This window comes from Leucopleurus acutus, assembly GCF_964270905.1.
Source record: "Leucopleurus acutus genome assembly, chromosome: 8".
NCBI classification, from domain to species: domain Eukaryota; kingdom Metazoa; phylum Chordata; class Mammalia; order Artiodactyla; family Delphinidae; genus Leucopleurus; species Leucopleurus acutus.
In genome coordinates, this window is record NC_139151.1 from 60,188,380 (window position 1) to 60,207,765 (window position 19,386).

Consider the following 19,386-nt stretch of genomic DNA (forward strand, 5'->3'; position numbering starts at 1 on the left):
GATACTAGTGAACTACCTCAAACCCACAGGAGGGAAGTAAGTCCCAACTTACACTGTTTATACCACACATTTCCACAGATTCTTACTGACAAAAGTTTATCAACTCTGTTATTTCAAAACAACTTTAAAGTAAAATTAAGAACAATTAATTAATTAACAGTCAATAATTTATGACAAAGGAGCCAAGAATATACAATGGAGAAAGGACAGTCTTCAATAAATGGTGTTGGGAAAACTGGACAACCACATGTAAAAGAATAAAACTGGACCATTATCGTACAACATAAACAAAATGGATTACAGACTTGAATATAAGATCTAAAATCATAAAACTCCTAGAAGGAAACATAGGGGTAAGCGAGAAAAAAAACTTTCTATCTATATATGATGACAGACGTTACTTAGACTTATTGTGGTAATCATCTCACAATTATACAAATATTGGACCATTACATTGTATTGGGTGGGCCAAAAAGTGCCTTCAGTTTTTAAAGTAAAAATAAAAGATACATTTTTCATTTTCACCAAGAACTTTACTGAACAACATATTCACCCTTTTGTTCCACTACCTTCTGACATTTTTCAGCCCACTTCATAATTCTATCTTCCCAAAACTTTTTATCTTTTTGAGCAAATAACTGTTCCAGGTGCCTTTTACAGTCTTCCAGGGAATTGAAATTTTTTTCCATTAATAGAATTTTGTAAAGACCGAAATAAATGGAAATCTGAAGGTACAATGTCTGGTGAATATGGCGGATGAATCAGAACTTCCCAGCCAAGCTTTAACAGTTTTTGCTTGGTCATCAAAGAAACACGTGGTCTTGCGTTATCCTGATGGAAGATGATGCATTTTCTGTAGACTAATTCTGGACGCTTTTCATCAAGTGCCGCTTTCAGTTGGTCTAACTGGGAGCAGTGCTTATTGGAATTAATTGTTTGGTTTTCTGGAAGGAGCTCATAATAGAGGATTCCCTTCCAATCCCACCATATATACAACATCACCTTCTCTGGATGAAGACCGGCCTTTGGTGTGGTTGGTGGTGGTTCATTTCGCTTGCCCCACGATCTCTTCCGTTCCACATTGTTGTACAGTATCCACTTTTCATCGCCCATCACAATTTGTTTTAAAAACGCAATGTTTTCATTACGTTTCAGTAGAGAATCGCATGTGGAAATACGGTCAAGGTTTCTTTCGTTTAACTTATGTGGAACTCACACATCAAAGCAATGAACATAACCAAGCTGGTGCAAGTGATTTTCAAAGCTCGATTTTGGTATTTTGAGTATGTCGGCTGTCTCCCGCGTGGTTTAACGTTTATTGTTCTCAATTATTGTTCCAATTTGATTGCTATCAACTTCAACTGGTCTACCCAACCGTGGAGCATTGTCCAGTGAGAAATCTCCAGCATGAAACTTTGCGAACCACTTTTGACACATTTTTCAGTCACAGCACCTTCTCCATAAGCTGCACAAATCTTTTTGTGCGTTTCAGTTGCGTTTTTACCTTTCTTGAAATAATAAAGCATAATATGCCGAAAATGTTGTTCTCTTCCATCTTCAATATTAAAATGGCTACACAAAAATTCACCAATTTTGATAAGTCTTTTTTCAAATGCATGCTGTCACATACAATCTAACAAAATTGTTTCAAATGAAGTTAGACAACTAAGTGCTATTAGAGCCATCTTACGAAAAACGAACTTTTTGGCCCACCCAATACATCTGAAATATAATGTTACATGTCAATTATATCTCAATTAAAAAAAAACGCTTAAAATATCAGATGTCTATGTACACAAAGAGCTAAACTGTCCCCTTAACCATGTAGCATGAGGAACCAATAATTTATTACCAAGTACCATCTTATCAATACCCAAAAGATCTTCAACCTCTTTAAACTGTTGCTCACAAGTGCTGACATCCTGCTTGTAATTTCTCTCCTGAAACAATTCTATTCATTCACTTAACCTTAAACTAGTCCCTGTTAGGTTAATTACTAAGAAAATGAACTGATGACTCTAAAGAATGACTTAAGGATGTGGCAACATCAATTGTAGATGAACCTTTTCACTCTGTGGATTAATCACCATCATAATGAAACACAATCCCATACTGGGTAACGTGCAACCAACAATGATATGATACTACAAATCTTTGTGTAACCTTATTCCATTTCCAGATTTGTTATATGACTTATTACCAAATCAGAAGATCATCTCTGCCCACAACACCAAAGTTGATAGCTTCCCAAGACAACAGGAACATCAAAGAAAGTCTTAGTTAGATCTGGATCCCTCTGGGGTGGTAATGGAATGACAAGTTCACCCAAGAGTAAAACAAAACTTGCCACCCTGCAACCCCTACTTGTATAGGGAATCTTTCCTCTCAGGGCCCCACTTATTCATTAATAAACTTTTAGTGAGCACCTAGTCTATGCCAGGTACTAGGTCAACATTAAGGATTTAAAAAAAAAAAAGGACAATTCAAATTCAGCACATAAGTAGTGAGGCATATCAAATAAAGATGAGAGTTTTCATTTTCAAATCAATAGCCTACATAAGCACCTTGTCAGATAGAAAATATATTTAATTCTGAACGTGAAGTATGCTATCAAAAAACATGCATTTTCTTTTTTTTCCTTTTTTTTTTTTTTTTTGCGGTATGCAGGCCTCCCACTGTTGTGGCCCCTCCCATCGTGGAGCACAGGCTCTGGATGCACAGGCTCCGCAGCCACGGCTCACGGGCCCAGCCGCTCCGCGGCATGTGGGATCTTCCTGGACTGGGGCACAAACCTGTGTCCCCTGCATCGGCAGGCGGCTCTCAACCACTGCGCCACCAGGGAAGCCCAGAAGATAATTTTTAAGAGGAAAAAGGTCTACAAAGTCTCTCTGGGGAAGAGGGAGTGACAGTGATTTAAAAAAAAAAAAAAAAAAAAAGGCTGAAAAACACTGATTTAACCCTTAAGTATCTTTCCCATCTTACTTCATAGATAAGAAACAAATACACAAAATTTGATGTCCATGCTAGCCAAGTCTACTGCCTCAAAACCATTCTTTCATCGAGCACAGCCAAAAAGAATTACAGGTAGAATGATAATCATTACTAGGAATGAATGAACCCAACAAAAGGGGTTATAAAACTCAAATCAAAACATTAATTTAGGAATTGGCACCTGACAAGGACCTATCTATCTCCTTCACATAGTTCATATTTCCATGAACACATATAACTTTCCAATGGATGCTTAATGTAGCCTCTTTCTCCAGTACACGATCATTAAAAAAACTCACTGAAGGGCTTCGCTGGTGGCACAGCAGTTAAGAATCCGCCTGCCAATGCAGGGGACACGGGTTTGAGCCCTGGTCCAGGAAGATCCTACATGCCACGGAGCAACTAAGCCCGTGCGCCACAACTACTGAGCCTGTGCTCTAGAACCCGTGAGCCTCAACTACTGAAGCCCGCACGCCTAGAGACCACGCTCCACAACATGAGAAGCCACCACAACGAGAAGCCCACGCACCGCAAGGAAGAGTAGCCCCCGCTTCCACAACTAGAGAAAGCCCGTGCGCAGCAACAAAGACCCAACTCAGCCAAAAATTAATTAAATAAATTTATTAAAAAAAAAACTCACTGAAAAACTGTAACTGCTGACTTAGGGCAAATGGCCATATGTTTGTACTCATCACCCACTAGATATCCAGAACCTAATGTTGCATCTGGCACATGAAATCCTTAAAACAAATATTTCAACCACTATTCCCCTTGGTAATGAAATGAACTTTTCATATATGATTTATCTCAAAATACATTGAATTTGTTTGGAAACTTAATAGGTAGTTATAAAAGACAGTTAAAATAATAGAAATAATGTTTCTATTAAACGAATTTAAAATTTTCCAGCATATCTCTGGAAAGTAGTATAAGGTTTGTTTTTCTGTTATTCAATCTTACATATATTTTCCAAATTTCTTCCAATGAACATGTATTCAAAAATACACAAAGCTATAGGAAAACTAATGAACAGTCCCCCAAATCAGAGAGGCTTCAACTTCCAATGAGAATCATTAAATCTCAAAAAAACAACAAAACACAAAACAACAACAGAAAGTTAAAAAAAAGAATCATCTAATCTCATCTGTTTACTACTTCCCTGCTTGAAACCTGGCCTAACAGAATGTGTTATCTCAAGCAAATGTGTTTCACTTATTGTTTCTCAATTATTGGTGAGGTAATCCAAAGAAAATGATTCCTTATTTTGAAAAAAATCTACCTCCATTAGAGAACCAACATTCTGCACAGTACTACTATTGCATGTGCTGAATGCCCCATTTTATCCAAAGCAGGGAGTCAAGAGAATATAAATTAGTTAAGGCAATTTACATACATCTCTTCCAGGCATCTCAACCCAAGTCCTTGATTTTAAACCTTTCCCTCTGGAACCTCATATCAAGCCACAGCTTACCTGAGAATTTTAAAATATTCCCAATAATATGAATCAGGAGAATGTGTGGTATAGTCAGTATAACTTTAAGAGAGTCAAACCTGCTTTTTATATGTACCAAAATTGGAAGTGTTTGTATTGGTTCCTAAAGTCAGGGTTGGTTTGTTACCAAAGAGCCCGCCACTGGTTGTACCAAACGAAGGAGCACTGGTTGTGCTGGTTCCAAATGTAGTAAGCTTGTTATTGCCAAACAGGGTCTAAAAAGAACACAACACAGGAAAATATTAAGTAGTATAAAGATACACTCCAAACAGGAAACAGAGGTTACCTTAGGTACACTGGATTGGGTGTGTGGTAAGGGAGAGAAGATATCATAATTTTTATAAAAAAGGTATAAAGAAGGATGAATAACTATCAGAAAAACTTACTAATCTGAGTAAGATTAACAAGACAGAATGCTCCTGGCTTGAGAAGTTAATGGTAACACTTCATCAAACATAATATTTCAGTGAGACAAAGAAAACAACAACAACAACAACAAGTCAATCAAATATTTTTTACCTGGTAACAGAAACGTTATCATGTATTTAACGTGCCAGTAGAAAGAGTTACAGTAAAAAGTTTAAACATGCTACAACATGGATGAAACTTCAAAACATTATGCTAAGTAAAACAAGTCACAAAAGATGTGACTCCATTTATATGAAATGTCCAGAATAGGTAAATCCATAGACAGCAGGCCTGAAGTGACTTGGGGGAAATGAGAAGTGACTATTAATGGGGATGACGTTTCTTTTTAGGGTGACAAATATGTTCTAAAATTGACTATGGTGATAGCTGCACAATCTGTGAATATGCTAAAAACAGCTGAATTTTAAACTTTAGAAGGGTGAATTGCATGGCAAATGGATTATATCCCAATAAAGTTGTTAAAAAATAACTTTCTGAAGCATTAGATAATTTTCTCAATTTCTCACCTCAAATAAGAAATAATAGATTTCAATCTCCATGAAAACAACCACATGATTTGGGAACTTTTCCTTTTTTTTTTTAAACTGAAGTTCAAAGCTTGTTATAATGCGTACATAATACAGACATATAGTTTCTCTAAGTGGTATTTACTATTGTTTTTTAGGTCAAGTGTATTCCTATATAGTAATTTTTTACTTAAATGACTTAACAAGGAAAAAAATTCAGTTAAGCCTCCAGTGGCATGAAGACCTTCAGAATACCAACAATTTTAACAACTTGATCACCACCAAAAATACTTAATTAACAAATACGATACTAACTTATCACCCAAAATAGAAGTTAGAAATAGGAATTTAAAATTACCTGATTTGGGGCTTCCCTGGTGGCACAGTGGTTAAGAATCTGACTGCCAGTGCAGGGAACCTGGGTTTGAGCCCTGGGTCAGGAAGATCCTACATGCTGCGAAGCAACGAAGCCCGTGTGCCACAACTACTGAGCCTGCGCTCTAGAGCCCACGAGCCACAACTACTGAAGTCTGCGTGCCACAACTACTGACGCCCGCATGCCTAGAGCCTGTGCTCCGCAACGAGAAGCCACCACAATGAGAAGCCTGTGCACCACAACGAAGAGTAGCCCCCTCTCCTCGCAAATAGAGAAAGCCTGCGTGCAGCGGCGAAAGCCCAACACAGCCATAAATAAAATAAATAAATAAATATTTATTTATTTATTTAAAAAAGAAAAAAAAAACCTGATTTTAAGAGCAAAAGCACCTCAACTTAAACTCAACAATTTAACCAACGGGAGTGAAATTTTACTAAAAGAAGTAAACTCCACATAAGTATTGAAACAAACAAGTTTTAAAAAGAACTTACTTTTTGAAAATAAACCTATTATAAGTTGCCTATTTTTAAGTTACCAAATAGCTTTCAGTTACTATCAGTATCAAATCATACACTATAACCCAAAAGAATACTTGAAGACAGACTTTTCTTTCTTCTTTTTTAAATTCAGCATTCTTTTTTCTTATTCTGTTGTTGTTGTTGTTTTTTTTTTTTTTGCAGTATGCGGGCCTCTCACTGTTGTGGCCTCTCCCGTTGCGGAGCACAGGCTCCGGACGCGCAGGCTCAGCGGCCATGGCTCACGGGCCCAGCCGCTCCGCAGTATGTGGGATCCTCCCGGACTGGGGCACGAACCCGCGTCCCCTGCATCTGCAGGTGGACTCTCAACCACTGCGCCACCAGGGAATCCTTATTTTTCTTTTTTTAAAATTTATTTATTTATTTTTTTGGCTGTGTTGCGTGGCTTGTAGGATCTTAGTTCCTTGATCAGGGCTTGAACCCAGGCCCATGGCAGTTAAAGCACTGAGTATTAACCACTGGACCACCAGGGAATTCCCAAAAGACAGATTTTTCTTAGAAATTCCTTTAACAGATTTATACACATCTTCAAGTTACAGTCAACTGCAAAAACCTACCGAACCAACAGCACCAAATCCAGTACTGGTCTGCCCAAAGAGACCTGTTCCCGTTCCAAATGCTGTCCCAGTGCTGGTGTTTGTAGCTGTCCCAAAAAGACCTCCCGGCTGTGAGGCTTGGGTTACTCCAAATAAACCCTGTAAAAGGTAGTCTAGATTACAAGAAAACCTACAATAGTCAGTTGTCTTTAAAAGTCTTAGATTATTAATAATAGTTGCCATTTTTTTAAGTTTATGTGACAGACATTATGCTAAATACATAGAACATTTCTTTTCTTCACAACAACCCTGAAATGCTGGGCCGTTTTCCGAAAGAAAATAAGGCTCAGAGCAGTTAAAAACTTGCCCAAGATGTCACAGCCCCTAAGTGGAAGGACCAGAAATTCGTATCTGTATCTAAGCCTGATGAGCAACACAGTCCTGGACAGCTATAAAAACTTTATACTAACTCTTGTGCTCTAAGAGATAACAGGGTTGCCACACTGAAAACAAAATGCCATGACAGGGTGCTTCATTTTCAGAGTTATGCCAAAAGAACGTATTAATACTGAGCTGGGGAATGGACTTTGAATCAAATAACTGAAAATAATCAGCTGAAAATAATAAAATTAATCTGAACAAAGGCAGTAGTGTAATGTTAAGTCTTCATTTGTTATGATAAACTACACAATTTCAAATAAGCAAAGTTTGTATCATCCAATGTTTAAAGATTTTTTTATGCATTAGTCAACAAAAGAAAAATATTTAATTAGTGGGCTATAGCTGAATTGAGAATTCAACGTAGTGTTTTAAACAGCTTTATTGAGATATAATTCACATACCATAAAGTTTACCTATTTAAAGTGGACTATTCAGTGGGTTTTTTCCTATGTTCAGTGCTATGCAACCATCCCCACTCTAAATTCAGAAAATTTTGATCACTCTAAAAAGAAACCCTGGACCCATTAGCAGTCACTCCCCATTCCTAGGCAACCAACCACTAATCTACTTTCTGTTCCCACAGATTTGTCCATTCTGAACATTTCATATGAGTGGAATCATACAAAACGTGGTCTTTTGTGAATGGCTTCTTTCACTTAGCATGTTTAAAAGGTCTCTCCATGTTGTAGCATGTATCAGTACTTCATTCCATTTTAATGGCTGAATAATAGTCCACTGTATGGATATACCGCATTCATTTATCCCTTCATCACTGATGGACATTTGGGTTGTTTCCACCTTTTAGTTATTATGATCAGTTGTATACAAGTTCTTGTGTTTTCATTTCTCTTGGGGGAAATACCAAGGTGTGCAACTGCTGGGTCATATGTTAACTCTACATTTAGCATTTTGAGGCATTGCCAAATTTTTCCAAAGTGGCTGCACTATTTTATATTCCAAACAGCAATGCATGAGGGTACCAATTTCTCCAAATTCTTGAAAACATTCATTATCATTGTCTCTCTTTTTGTTTATAGCCTTCCTAGTGTGGATATGAAGTGATATCTCACTGTGGTTTTGAAGTGCAGTTTCCCTGATGCCTACTGACATTGAGTACCTTTTCATGTGCTTATCAGTCATTTATCTTCTTTGGAAAAATGTCTATTCAAGTATTTGGCCCATTTTTTAATGGTCTGTCTTATTATTCAATTATAAGAGTTCTTAATTGTTTGGACACAAGTCCTTTGTGAGATATATGACTTGAAAATATTTTCTCCAATTTGCAGGTATTCTTTTTGCTTTCTTGATGGTATCCCCTTTGACCCACCAAAGTTTTTAACTTTGAAGAAGCCCAATCTATTTTTCCCTTTTGCTGCTTTTGCTTTTGGTGTACTATCTAACAGATCATTGCCTAACTCCTTTTCTTCTATGAGTTTTATAGTTTTAGCTCTTACATTTGATCCATTTTAAGCTTTTATAGTTACCACAATAGTATAAAGAAAAGGTCCAACCTCGTGCTTTTGCACGTGGAAAACCATTATCCCAGCACTCTTTGTTGAAAGATTCTCTCCATAGTGAACTGTTTTAGTACTCTTGTTGAAAATCAATTAACCATGAGGACTTGTTTCTGGACTCTCAATTCTAGTCCCCTGATTTTATATGTCTAACCTTATGCCAGTATTACACTGTCTTCATCACTTCATCACTCCAGCTTTCTTTTCTTTCAAGACTGTTCTGGCTATTCTGAGCTCCCTTCTATTCCTTTTTGAGTGTTTTTATTATGAAAGGTTGTCAAATGTCTTTTCTCTACCTACTGAGGTGACAATATGGCTTTTGTACTTTATTCTACTTTATGGTTTATTACATTAATATGAAAATATGTTGAACCAACCTTCCTAGGATAAATCCCACTTGGTCACAGTGTATAATCCTTTTTGTATGTTGTTGAATTCAATTTGCCAGTATTTTGAAGATTTTTGGGTCTACCTGTACTTTTTATTTTTTAATCAGGCAAAGTATCTCTAATTTTAAAACCAGGTATATCCCAAGGATTCTAATCAATAAATCATACCTCAAATTTACCTTTAATTTTATACTTCCCTAAAAGAGTCCCTAGAAATAAACTGCTCATGACTATAAGGATTTTCTCTTCTACTATCTGGACAGAAGTAGCAATTATCCAACATGGCTCTAAGTTTTAGTTCTCTCTTATTTATTTTAATGAACTAAACTTCTTTGCCTGATTCCACTTAAGGGAATGAGCTGAAAGAACCTTCTGAAATAGAGCCAGTAGTTTATAAATATTTTCTCCTATACTCTACAGAATGCCTGGAGTCAATGTCCTAAGGTATAGCTTCAGGACGGCCAATTCTAGCACACTAAGCAGCGATTAGTGATGAGAAAATATGCCCAGAAAGGATAAGTGACTTGTTCAATAGCCCCTCATTACATACGGAGTAGAGCCTGGACTAGAATCTATGTCTTAATTATTCAAAGATTTTTGCTCTCTTCCCTTTACTACACATACGTATCGTCAACCCTTAAGAACTGCAGTAGAGATAGAACTTGTTAATTTGACATGATTAGAAGCCTCATTACTTAGCTCTACAAATAAGACCTGTTTCCTTACCATGGTGTTGGTGCTTGGCTGTCCTAGTGTGTTGGTATTACCAAAGGAAAAGCCAGTGGTCTGGGTGGTTATGGCCTGGGCAAATGGTTTGCTGAAGAGGCTGGTAGCCTGCTGATTCTGTTGGCCAAAAAGACCACCTGGATTTGTTCCAAATCCAGTCGTACCTTTCAGGAAAAGAAAAGGAAAAATAAACGGTGGGGGGAAATGCCAAACCTCACATTATCTAGTTACTTCAATAGTCTATGTTATTGATTATATATCTAAATTACCCTACATTCATTCATTACTCAAACTGGATAACCACTTCATTTTCCACCTTTCTTCACGTAACTCCAGATTTGGTTCAGAATCGACTTTCTATAAAAATACTCTGACCCCAAGAACCCAGGCTCGGCTAAGTAATCTCCCTTTGTGACCCCACAGCTTTTCGTCTATTTTACAAGGTAACACACTACACTTAAAGTCTGTGTGGTATTTTTAACCTTGTTAGACTAAGTTTTTCTTCAGAACAGGGGCTTTCTCTTTATAGCAATATATCCAGCATAGGGGGTGACACAATAACAATACTTAATAATGGCTAAACTAAATCACAGAATACCAAAACTGGAAAGAATGTAAATGCCATTTAAACGTGTATTCATTTGTGTATTTGTGTATGTAACTCTATAAAAGGCTACCCTCAAAAATGTAACTTTTGCTTGTTTCTACAGAAGCAAACTGGTGGCTAAGGGGGAAAAAAAGAAAAGACCTTTGGATATGTACGTTTTTGTATATCATGAACTTTAAATCATATGTGTATATTACTTTTGCAAAAGTAACACTTTTATAAAGTAATTTAGTAATCATCCTAGACTCCCCTCTTTCACATCCCACATAAATCAATCCATCAATAAATCCCATCGGTTCTACATTCAAACTGGCTCCAGAATCTGACACTTTTACCATACCATAGCACCATTCTCTGCAAGCCACATCATCTCTCATGTGGATAGGGCAACAGCTTTTCTAACTGATTTGTTTCCACCCTTGCCCCCATACAATCTACTCTTAATACAGCAGCCTTCAGAATGATCCTTTATTCATAATCACATGACTTATCTAAACCTTCTAATGGCTTCCTGACTCAAATAAAAATTCAGATCTTGACACTGGCCCACAAAGGCCTATAAAATATATTCCCCTAGGGCTTCCCTGGTGGCGCAGTTGTTGAGAGTCCACCTGCTGATGCAGGAGACATGGGTTCGTGCCCTGGTCCGAGAGGATCCCACATGCTGTGGAGCGGCTGGGCCCGTGAGCCGTGGCTGCTGAGCCTGCGCGTCCAGAGCCTGTGCTCCGCAAATATATGTATGTATACACATACATATATTCCCCTATATCCTCCAGTACTTCCCCTTGTCCTCTCCCCTTTGGCAAAAACTCAGGATTTCTAGACTTCTAGTTTCCTCCAGCTGGAATATTCTTCCCCCAGAAATCTGTATAGCTTTATGCTTCACCTTCTTCAGATAGGTCACTGATCAAACACCACCTATCAGTGAAGCCCTTCTTAATCATCTGCACTTAATACTATATTTCTCCCCACCCCCCACAAACATACCAGGCATTTCCTATTCCTCTAGCACCCCTGAATCATTTTTCTCCATAGCACTTAAGCACAAAAATGACAATTATGTTTTACTTTCAGCTATCTGTCCCTCCTCAATATGGCCCAACATGATGTCAAGTGCTTACTAGTTCCAAAGCCTGTTTTGTTCTGACCATAGGCAAAGCCTGAATTTGTAGTGGAAGAACTGAAGAGTCCTGTTGCACTGGAGGTGGCTGGAGAAGACCCAAACAAGCCAGTCGTGGTACCTGCTCCCACCTGGTTCTGCGGGCCTTTCCGGTTGGCCTGATAATCCTCTAAACGCAGTTCCTAGAGTAAGTGAAAACATATTCCAAATTAATATGCAGCCAAAAAAATTATTTAGGAGGCTAAATAATACTTGCATTTAGTATTCAATTTCTATGTTCACATAGGAACCATGATTAAAAAAACAGAAAACTATGGAATGGTTAACTTACTATCATTACAGAAAAACACTTTCAACAGTGTATAATGGACATTAAAATCCATACCATAATTACCATAAAACTACAGGCCAAAGGACCAGCCAACCACATCTTAATTTCAATTTTCTTCTATAGACAATAATACTTTCATTTAGACAATAATATCTACTCCCACCCCAAATGTAAAGATTAGCTGATTAAAAGATGGATGATTCTGAGGAATTCAGAAAACTCAGGAAAAGAAGAGATAAAGTTTAACAGTTTTGTCTCACAAGTAAGGGTGTTTCTGTATACTCCAAAGAAGCAAGCACAGTCTGGGATGTAAAAGAAGCAACAGCAACAACCAGAGATGACAGTCAAAATGTACAACGAACTATCACACAACAATGATAATGAACAACCTATAACTTCGCACAACAACATGGATAAACATCACAATGCTGAAAGACAGATTTAAGAGTACGTAATATAAGATCCCATCTACGTAAAATTCAAAAATGGGCAAAACATGGGCAGTCAGGATAGTGGTTACCTTTGGAAGGGGAGGATTGTGACTCTGGGGGCAGGGCCCAAAGGGGACATCAGGGATGCTGATAATGATTTACTTATTGTGTTGCACACTTATGACTTTGCATGAGTTTACTAAAAACACATGCATGTGCACACACTGCCCAGTGTAGTATGAGCAACAGCCAATCAGAATAGACTATTAGTAAAACTATACCCGTACATACAAGCTGAATATCATCCTTGCCTAAAACAACAAATATCTATAAATAATGTATTAATGAAAAAAAATTGGTTAATCTTAAACATAAATCCTAAAAAATAATCAAAAACATTTTAAAAAGCTGCTTCCCAATAGAATCAAAAGGTTAGGGTGATACTCTGTAATGCATTTTACTGACCTCTAGGGACTTGCTTTCATATTCTTTCATAGCAGTAATACACTGGTGCTTGGTACTGATGTTAGTGCTAACTCCAGCTTTAACCATAGTATCTGTACCAGTTGGAGGCTGCAAAGGAAGATAAAGGCAAATCTGAAAGTCTAAAGAAAACGTTTAAGTTCAAGCTTTATAACCCTACTCTCCCAGACACAATTCTTCAACGACTGAACTCTAACCAGTCCCCTAGGTTCTTTACTTAACGGGACAGTTTTAAGAGTGCTTGATTAAATACACTGCATTCTTTTTTTTTTTTATTTTTTATTTTTTTTTCTTTTAAATACACTGCATTCTTGATCTCTCCCTGTATCAAGGTTATCTGCATAAGTCAATCTCAGAAACAGTTATCAAAAACCCAGGGATTAATCCCATAATGAAGCCATTCAATTATCTACTAAAATACACTTAATAATATATGCATAAGGGAAGCTTTATCCAATTTACCTAATATATACATTTAAACCTCTATTTCTGAGTTCTAATTCCTACTCTGCTCTGAAGTGTCTGCTTTGTGACTACTGTTGCATTTATGAAATATGGAAGCCTGGTTTTTCCCCCATAAGCTTATGAGGCAAAAGGCACTCGGTAACTAAAGATTCCTACTTAGGGTCTTCCCTGGTGGCGCAGTGGTTGAGAGTCCACCTGCCGATGCAGGGGACACAGGTTCGTGCCCCGGTCCGGGAAGATCCCACATGCCGCAGAGCGGCTGGGCCCGTGAGCCATGGCTGCTGAGCCTGCGCGTCCGGAGCCTGTGCTCCGCAACGGGAGAGGCCACAACAGTGAGAAGCCCGCATATCGCAAAAAAAAAAAAAAAATTCCTACTTGTATTGTTAGTTTTCTCAATTACTGTACTTTCTAAGAGACAACACACAGTATTTTTCTCTATCATTTATATTTAACTTTATTTTAAATTCAGTATTCTAAATTCAGTATTATGAATTCAACACCCTGCCTAAGAAATTCTTCATTTTCTGGAAGAATTTTAACAAGTTTTGCCAATCCCTATATTTGCCAGAGATTTCCATTAGACTAACTGCACTGCCAGCCTATCCTAAGTATCTCCAAAACAATCACATCAAGTAGTATCTTACATCAAGTGGTATTCCATGTATTTTCATAAACAGAATCTTTCATTCTAACCCTCTATCCAACTTCTCTCAAAAAAGCTGAAGAAAACACAAAACTCATTTGCTTCATTTTGTCATTTCACCACAAAAGTTTTATTTCTAATTGGCACACAGAAACTGATGAGTTATTCCATACAGCTCCTTAAGGAGGCCCTATTTTCAATGATTTTTACAGTTTGCCCCATCATTCCTTCTTTACTTCTGTAAAGAATGGTTGACGATTCAGAGGCCAATTATGAACACAGTAAATACAAGCTCAACCTGATATTTCCTTTTTTCTGGCTGCACCACAAGGCTTGTGGAATCTCAGTTCCCTAACCAGGGACTGAACCCGGGCCACGACAGTGAAAGCCTGGAATCCTAACCACTAAGCCATCAGGGAACTGTAATCAACTACTACTGTAATCAACCTTGTGAATACAAATTTAATTGGTTTGAGCATAATTCAAATATAAATTATAATCTAGATTTATGTTTCATGACTCTTCCTGTCTACTATACAACTATTCCCAGATATTGTTCTTAATACATATTTCAGGAAGAGTGAGACTAAGCTATGCATAACTGGAAAGAGAAGAAATGTTATGATTCCTCCTACAAAAAAACATACAGGAGACAAAAATATTACACAAAGATCGAAAGACAATACTTACGTTAAACTTAATAGTAGTCCCAGTAGGAGCAGCTGTAAAACTACTTGGCCCAAAGAGGGAGCCAGATGTGCTACCAAAAGGATTAGAGGTGGTATTTGTAGTTCCAAAAAGTCCCCCGCTGCTGGTACTTGTTCCAAAATCTATAAATTAGAAAGAAAAATGGGATGGTAACAGTAAAGAATTTAAGAATCTGTAAGCTATCTTGGAATTGGCCTGTGGCATTAGAGCAGCATTACTTCCAAATCCTCAGGTTTTCTATCTTTCCAATCTCCCTAGCAAGTACCTTCAAACAGATATTTCATACAGACACACACAGTTCTAGGCTCACAACTTTGACGTGAAACAAAATCTGAATCTTTAGTCAGCTAAGTGTCTGTGAAGTCCTTGGGCATACTTAAACAACAAGTTAGAAGAAATAGTATTGTTTCATTAAATATTTTATCTTATTTCTCTTGGTAAGACCAGATGCTCAGTGAACTTGTCTTTCTGACAATGCCTTACCACAACAGACCTGAACAAGAGTCACAGTATATTTTATTTACATATATTATTACAAACACCCACATATAACCAAAACGTTTAAAACAAACAAATGGTCCCATTAGGGTAACCACACATAGGTTAATATAAAATTTCACCCAGAAAAATAATTTAGAAAAATTAGTAGGCATGTTGGTCATTTATAGAAATAAATCTACTTTCCCAAATAGCTGAGTTTAAAAAAAAATACATAACAGAGAATTTAACTGTAATTTAAGGAATGTATTCTTCAAAATATAAGATACTACTTCTAAAGAAATTACACATATGGTACCAGAAATAGCAGTAAGCAATACAAAGTTATTTGCCAATATTTAATATTAAGTGACATCCTAATACCAAGTTAAGAGGAATGTGATTTCTCACTGGCAGTCATACTATTTCTTTTCTAAAAACATGTCCTAATATATAAAGTAAATAGGCATATGTCTTTTGAATTAGTATTTTAGATTGCATTTTATATTGTCATGGTTAAATATTTCAACATCCCCTCAAACAACTTTCCCTTTGTAAAATACTGATAGCTGGCTAACTTACTTATTCTACCATACCAGTGCTGGGAATGGCATCAACTCACAGGGCACACCTGTGCAACTAGCAGTGTTTCTGCCTCAAAGAACTGTGTGGTGAAGTATCCCTGGGCCACATTTAGACTTAAAGAGAAAGAAGCCATCAATTAAAAACACCTGCCATGGCTAAGGAATGGAGGAGTAACCATGTCACATCCAGTACTTACCATTCCTGCTTCAGTCTCTTCAAACCAAAAGCGAAACAAAGGCAGGAAGGTGCCCCTGCAGTATACTACAGTTAACTACACATATTTCTCCTTGAAATTCTCCCTTCTTGACACCTATGACAGTACTCTGACCTGGCTTTTCATCTTATTCTCTGGTCATTCTATATCAGGTACCTCTTCCTCTGCATATTCCTTAAATACCAGTGCCCCTCAGACTTCCATTCTTGAAGAGATGTACCCCTTCCCTTCCAGCCTATTAAACTTTTCAATACCATTTTGAGTTTTCCTCTCCCCATGTTTTTGCTATGTGGTGAGAAAAGGAGGTGGGTGAACACAGGGAAAAGGAGAAGAGAGAACACATTCAATAAGCAAATCAAATTGTTAGATGCAGAAATCCAATGATTTACTACTTACTCCCAAAGCCTGTTGGTTTATTTTGTGCAAAGGCATTGTTTTGGGATGAGAAGAGACTGGTCCCTGTGCTTGCAGTTCCAAACAAGCTGTTTGATGTTCCTGTTGATGTGCCAAACCCAAAGCCACTGCTTGTGGAGGTAGCTGGCTGGCTAAATGAATTGGTACCAAATAAGCCTCCTGAAGAGATAGAGAGGGGAAAAAAAGGGTTAAACAGACTGGAGTCACTAAGTGAAGCCCTATACCAGCTATGAATAAACCAACTGTATTCCAAATAAAGCCCCTACCTGGTTTGGTCTGTGAATTTCCAAACAGGCCTCCGGTATTGTTGCTAGAACCAAATGCAGATGTTCCAAATGCCCCTCCACTAGTAGTGCCAAAACCAGTATCTGATAAAGCAAAATCCAGGGTCAGAATAAAATCTAAACCAGGTGGCCCAATGAAAGAGGATTTTAATATTTCTTAACATTCTGCATTTGAACAGGACCACTGGTCTAATCCAAAAACTATTTTTTCAAAATTCCATCAGACTACTTATAACAGAACTGATATTAAGCCACACTTTATTCATTGTCCTGGGTAAAGTAAGGAAACAAAGTTAAAAAGCTTATAACTTTTCAATAAGTTAAAGATGTTGATAGGTTTAAAAAAAAAAGTGCCAAGCTACTATGAACTACAGACAAAAATAATCAAAATTTGGGTTTCCTGGTGGCACAGTGGTTAAGAATCCACCTGCCAATGCAGGGGACACGGGTTCGAGCCCAGTCCAGGAAGATCCCACATGCCGCCGAGCAACTAAACCCGTGCGCCACAACTACTGAGCCTGCACTCTAGGGCCCGCGAGTCACAACTACAGAAGCCCATGTGCCTAGAGCCCGTGATCCGCAACAAGAGAAGCCACCGCAATGAGAAGCCTGCGCACCGCAACAAAGAGTAGCCCCTGCTCACCGCAACTAGAGAAAGCCCATGCACAGCAACGAAGACCCAACGCAGCCAAAAAACAAAACAAAAAAAAAACAAAAGAAACAAAAAACTGTTAAAATTTTCTCCAGACACCGTACACTCTACAGTCTCTGGGATGAATGGTCCTTAATTAGAGGAGCACATCAGAATGACCTGGAAGTTTTCAAAATACACATGTTCAACTTCCAATCCCAGAGATTCTAATTCCATAGTTCTATGATGGGATATATGTATTTTGGGAACAAACCTCCAAGAGTGACTCTGAGATAAACAACAAGGTCCTACTGTATAGCACAGGGAACTATTAATGTAGTCAATATCTTATAAAATGAACTATAATGGGAAAGAATCTGAAAAAATGTGTGTATAACTGAATCATGCTGCTATACACCAGAAACTAACACAACATTGTAAATCAGGTATATTTCAATAAAAAAAAAATTTTTTTTTAAGTGACTCTGGGGGCTTCCCTGGTGGCGCAATGGTTGAGAATCCACCTGCCAATTCAGGAGACACGGGTTCGATCCCCGGTCTGGGAAGATCCCACATGTCGCAGGGCAACTAAGCCCGTGCGCCACAACTACGGAGGCTGCGCTCTAGAGCCCATGAGCCACAACCACTGAGCCTGTGTGCCGCAACTACTGAAGCCCACGTGCCTAGAGCCCGTGCTCCGTAACAAGAGAAGCCACCGCACTGAGAAGCCCATACACGGCAATGAAGAGTAGCCCCTGCTCACCGCTACTAGAGAAAGCCCACATGCAGCTACAAAGACCCAACTCAGCCAAAAATTAATTAATTAATTAAAAAAAAATAGTGACTCTGGACTTCCCTGGTGGTCCAGTGGTTAAGAATCCACCTGGTGGGCACTCTTGGTTAAAAATCAAGGACCTAGATATATAAAATAGTTTAAGAAAAGGTCAGGGGTCACTTGTAAAAATTTTCTCTAATATTTTTGTTAGGAATGATTGAGGTTTGGTATATGCTTTTTAAAAATCTTCATGAATTAAAGTTCCTGGGATTTCCATTAAAAAACTGTTCAGATGCTCCACTTAAAAAGAGAGGGATAGGGCTTCCTTGGTGGCGCAGTGGTTGAGACTCTGCCTGCCGATGCAGGGGACACGGGTTTGTGCCCCAGTCCGGGAAGATCCCACATGCCGCAGAGCGGCTAGGCCTGTGAGCTATGGCCGCTGAGCCTGCACGTCCAGAGCCTGTGCTCCACAACGGGAGAGGCCACAACAGTGAGAGGCCCGCGTGTACCGTTAAAAAAAAAAAAAGAGAGAGAGAGGGATAAAAACAAGATCGGGAAAATGCTGATAGCTGAAACTGGGAAATAAGTACATGAGAGTTCGTTATACCATTCCTTCTGTTTTTGTGTTTAAGTATAAATTTTTAACAAAAAGTTTAAAAGTGAGTAAGGGTTGCTATAGGCAACTAGTGCCATGTGGAATGGAAGGGGAAATGGATCTCAAGAGGGCTGGTGGGAATTAGGGACTCTTACATTTTAACCGTTGTTTCTTATTCACAGAGCAAATCTCAGAGCTGTTATTCAGTAACTGCATTTTATTTTATTTTATTTTTTTGGCCACGCAGCATGAGGGATCTTAGTTCCCCGACCAGGGATCCAACCCAGGCCCCTTGCAGTGGAAGCAGGGCATCTTAACCACTGGACTGCCAGGATGTCCCTCAATAATTGCATTTCATTTTTTTAAAGATTTATTTATTTATTTTTGGCTGTGTTGGGTCTTAGTTGCGGCACATGGGATCATTGCTGCAGCTCGTGGGCTCTTCATTGCAGCAAACGGGCTTCTCTCTAGTTGTGGCGTGCAGGTTCCAGAGCATGTGGGCTCTGCAGCTTGTGGCACACAGCCTCTCTAGTTGAGGCGTGCAAGCTCTGGCACGCGGGCTTAGCTGCCCCACGGCATGTGGGATCTTTGTTCCCTGACCAGGGATCGAACCCGCGTCCCCTGCATTGTAAGGCGGATTCTTTACCACTGGGCCACCAGGGAAGTCCCAATAATTGCATTTTAGAC

General features: G+C 38.4%; 1 protein-coding gene across 11 annotated transcripts in view; it reads right to left on the reverse strand.

Annotated features, from left to right (window-relative positions):
• The window catches only part of NUP98 (nucleoporin 98 and 96 precursor), a 100,459-nt gene that overhangs the window by 67,074 nt on the left and 13,999 nt on the right, over window positions 1-19,386 (reverse strand). For 4 of the 11 annotated variants that reach the window (XM_082844550.1, XM_082844553.1, XM_082844544.1 and 1 more), the window contains exons 3-10: window positions 16,681-16,782; window positions 16,397-16,573; window positions 14,707-14,846; window positions 12,891-12,998; window positions 11,665-11,845; window positions 9,937-10,100; window positions 6,888-7,025; window positions 4,560-4,698 (exon numbers count right to left, since the gene is read on the reverse strand). In XM_082844550.1, coding sequence (XP_082700676.1) covers window positions 4,560-4,698; window positions 6,888-7,025; window positions 9,937-10,100; window positions 11,665-11,845; window positions 12,891-12,998; window positions 14,707-14,846; window positions 16,397-16,573; window positions 16,681-16,782 — 1,149 coding nt within the window. The remainder of the gene's footprint in view (window positions 1-4,559; window positions 4,699-6,887; window positions 7,026-9,936; window positions 10,101-11,664; window positions 11,846-12,890; window positions 12,999-14,706; window positions 14,847-16,396; window positions 16,574-16,680; window positions 16,783-19,386) is intronic. The other 7 variants (XM_082844552.1, XM_082844554.1, XM_082844547.1 and 4 more) reach the window with 4 other exon arrangements.